The sequence below is a fragment of the Miscanthus floridulus genome, chromosome 3 (genome assembly GCF_019320115.1).
Source record: "Miscanthus floridulus cultivar M001 chromosome 3, ASM1932011v1, whole genome shotgun sequence".
Classification (NCBI taxonomy): domain Eukaryota; kingdom Viridiplantae; phylum Streptophyta; class Magnoliopsida; order Poales; family Poaceae; genus Miscanthus; species Miscanthus floridulus.
The window spans coordinates 39,239,950-39,243,400 of NC_089582.1; the positions used below are offsets into that span (position 1 = coordinate 39,239,950).

The 3,451-nt window shown below is 54.4% G+C and overlaps 1 protein-coding gene across 1 annotated transcript; it reads right to left on the bottom strand.

Moving 5' to 3' along the window:
- Positions 1 to 297: 297 nt before the first annotated feature.
- Positions 298 to 3,098, bottom strand: LOC136545503 (non-specific lipid transfer protein GPI-anchored 14-like). The gene is made up of 3 exons (XM_066537519.1): positions 2,501 to 3,098; positions 919 to 1,005; positions 298 to 705 (listed from the first exon to the last, which is right to left on the bottom strand). The coding sequence occupies exons 1-3, from the start codon at positions 2,850 to 2,852 to the stop codon at positions 536 to 538; spliced, it is 609 nt and encodes a 202-aa protein (XP_066393616.1). The 5' UTR covers positions 2,853 to 3,098; the 3' UTR covers positions 298 to 535.
- Between the last annotated feature and the right edge of the window lie 353 nt (positions 3,099 to 3,451).

A 3,451-nucleotide genomic window follows, 5' to 3' on the forward strand; every position in this document is an offset into this window, starting at 1 on the left:
GTCTCGCCAGCTCCGACTCGCGATCAGGCAATCGATCTAGGCTAAGGCTTTACACAACCACCATTGGAACTTGAGCACGCTGATCAAGGCTAAGGTTTCGCACGACCTCCATTGAAACCCAAGCACACTGCTACCGCCCCTGCCATTCGCACCGCTGCTAGCCAGCAATGAACTTCTTCATTTGTCACCGATCACGCGGCGACACAAGCGATGAAGGATGAGGAGGCGGTGTGTGAGAATGGCTCCTCCTCTATGGCCACCAATCCCAACCCTGTCACAAAAGGCCAAAGGGGATCGTTTAGGTAGGTCTTGAGTATTGCATAGCTGTAGCACAAACATTTCTTTATACTAAAGTTATAGAAAAGAAAATTGCACAAAGACACTCTTTTTTCATTCAAAGTTATATCTTCTTTCCTCATAATAATACGAAAATTACAGCACCAAGCACGCACGCACGCACGCACCCGAGGACACCACAAGTCGGCAACTAAACCGCCGGGATCGATTCCGGCGGGCCGCGTAATCTTCTCTGTCTCTATCCGAGCAGAATCAGGAAAGGCACGGCGAGCGGGGCGAAGAGTGCGAGCGCCACCGCGCGTGCGCCGCCATCACCGACCCTGCTTCCCACTCCCAACCACCGCTTGGCGGGACCTGCCGCCGCTCCGTTCTTCTGCGCGGTCGCGGGCGCCGCGCTGCCGCCGCCACCTGGAGGGCACCACGGTTAGGCGTGCGTTAGACAGCGTCAGATAAATAAAGCCAATGATGATGATGATTGCAATTGCAGTCGAAAACAAAGGTGCAAAGTGAGGTCCAGAAGATGCTCGCCACGAGTCGACGGCCCTTGAAATCACGATTTAAAGAACAGACACGCAGCAAGAGCACTACTGGGTGTGAAAAGGGTAGGTTGGTGGAACTTACTGGGTGTGCTGCCCTGTGCCGCTGCCTGCTTCGCGTACTGCTCGAACACCTGCGCGTCCTTGGAGCCCGGCGGCAGGTTCAGCAGCCCTGCCGTGTCGTCGTCGCCACAAAACAAAAACCCATGTCAGTTGCAGGTTGCAGCATAGCATCCGAGGAAAAACATAGCACGGTATGAACCAGTGTGTTTAATTTATTCCCACGTTTTTTTTGAGTGAGGAATGGCGTGCCTAACGAGCTAGCTAAAGGCCACTGCTAGGTCATAGGTGCATTTTGTTTGGGGGGGGGGGGGGGGGGGGGGGGGGGGGGGGGGGTGGGTGGTGGAAATTGGCCATTTTGTTGCCGACTTGTTGCTTCGATTTGTCTCTCCTTTCTTTCCCTCTCTCTCGAGTGTGGAGTGTGGATCGGCAGGAGTCCACACTTGTCCCTGTCAGAGTGTCAGGCAGGCCGGCCAGAATGATCACTGATCAGGCGCATAATGATACCACCACGCGTGACACCGAACCGGCGCCGATCACGGGGTGGCCTGCCGACTGCCGTGCGCCCGCAAGGAAGCCCCGCGCGTTTGGAGCCTTCTCCGTTCTCCCACAGTCGTCTCGTCTGTCCCTCTCTTGGGCTCCGGCAGACTGCACACGAGACAATCCGGGTCGGTCCCGAGATACTACGGTTTCTGTTTCCTACGGGACACGGAATTCATGTGACATGTTGATGTCCTTAGGATTTTGTCGTGACACGGCGTTGTGTTCCTCGTTCGTCGTACGAGGTGACGCCCGGCAGGTGCCTACAACTGCCGTCACGTCTGGAAAGGATCTGTCGGGCTTTGCCCTGATCCAGTACGCAGTGGCCCTATTCGCTTCTCTGGTAATTTGTACTTTTTAACTTATTTTTTCAGCTAGAATGGTATTTTTCTCTAACAACCAGTGTTTCAGTTTGTTTTTTCAGCGAAGCGAACGGGACCAGTAAATGCAGAAAAGGTCAATTTACACCAATTTGTATTTCTCTACTCCTATTTTCCTAGAAAATAATGGCGATTTTCTTAGGTTGACACATGGACGTACACGGCCGCATGCATATGTTTCAACTGTATCTATGTATGGCCTAGTAGTATTCGGCTTAGCAAAATTAACAAAGTTGAGGTGAAGTTATCTCTATATATATATATAAAAACCAAATTCTAATAACTTTTAATCTCGGGCCTGTTTGGCAGGACTGAAAAATACTGTTCCGGCTGATTATTGTGAAAGAAAAACACTGTTCTGGGAGAACGTGAACAGTAATTTCGTGAGGAACAGCCCAACGAGCTCCTCCACATATAAACTATTCATGTACTATCATACTGCACTAAGTGTCGCATCGTCTCCTCCAATGACTGTTACAACATCTTCCACTTAATGCATTTATTACCCTATCTTTCAATTTTCACATGTAAACTATCCACTTGTAATAATTTTTCAGGACCGGGTTCGTACCCCGTATTTTATTAAGAAGAAGAGAATTTTGTTATTACAAAAAAGTCATGAATGAACCTAGAAAAGCTCAGACGTCTATAATTTGGAACAGAGGAAACAGTGAATAAATTACGTACTGGGGCAGTCGGAGATGTTGGCGGGCGCGTTGCAGACGGCGGGGAGGCCGAGCGCCTTGGTGACGTTGAGCTTGAGCCCCAGGTTGGGGTTGTCACGGTCCTCGATCAGCACGCACAGGCACTTGCGGCTGCTCTGCAGCACCGTCTTGAGCCCCGCGCAGCAGTCGGGCGTCGGCGCCGACGCCGTCGCCTGCTCCTGCACGTACGTCAGGCACGTCGCCAGCCCCACCAGCGTGTCCGAGCACTCCGCCTGGTCCGCCGCGAAGTCGCCGCCCACCCCCGCCGACATCATCAGCATCGCCACCGCAACCATCACGGCGGACACAGCCATGGCCCTCCTCCTCGAATCCATGGCGCGCTGCCGCTGGAGATATATGGCAGAGGAACGAAGTTGCACGGGGTGGGTTGGGGTTGGGCGCTTGCTTGGGCTGCTGCTGCGGCTGGCCGGGATGGCTTATGGCTGTAGCTAGAGGCGGGCGGGGAGCGGAATATATAGAGGGGGTGTGGCGGTGTGAGCGCGCCGGTGCCGGTGCGGCAGAGCCTGCGCGGCGTTTGCATATGGGCGCGCGGCGCGGCGTCATGACGGCAGGTGAGGTAGAGAGCTAGCGCGCGCGCGGGACCCGGGAGTTGGTTGCGGGCGGACCGGCCGGACGCGGCTGTCGCCTATGGGTTGCCACGCCCCACGCGGGCACCGGCGGCACGGCCTTGACGGGTGGTGCCGTGGAGGCATCGGTCTCGGCCGGGTGCACTGGTAGTGACGTGCGTGGATCGATGGCGGCCGTCGAGTGCTGATTCGTTGCTTATTTGCCTCTGTCGTATGCCGAGTGACAAGCCGCCTGATGGATGGATGGATTCTACTGATAGTAAGGGCCTCTTTGGCACGGCTTATGTCGGCTTCGACTTCATCTATTTTGTGCAAATCGAGGCACTATAGCGTGAAGTCGTTTTGTA

Bases quoted from the DNA above. Each gene is read 5' to 3' on its own strand.
- LOC136545503 (XM_066537519.1), bottom strand. From the start codon at position 2,852: ATGGATTCGAGGAGGAGGGCCATGGCTGTGTCCGCCGTGATGGTTGCG. The intron at 1,006-2,500 runs GTACGTAATTTA...ACGACACGGCAG, and splicing joins CAACATCTCCGACTGCCCCA to GGCTGCTGAACCTGCCGCCG. The intron at 706-918 runs GTAAGTTCCACC...GGTGCCCTCCAG, and splicing joins GGCACAGGGCAGCACACCCA to GTGGCGGCGGCAGCGCGGCG.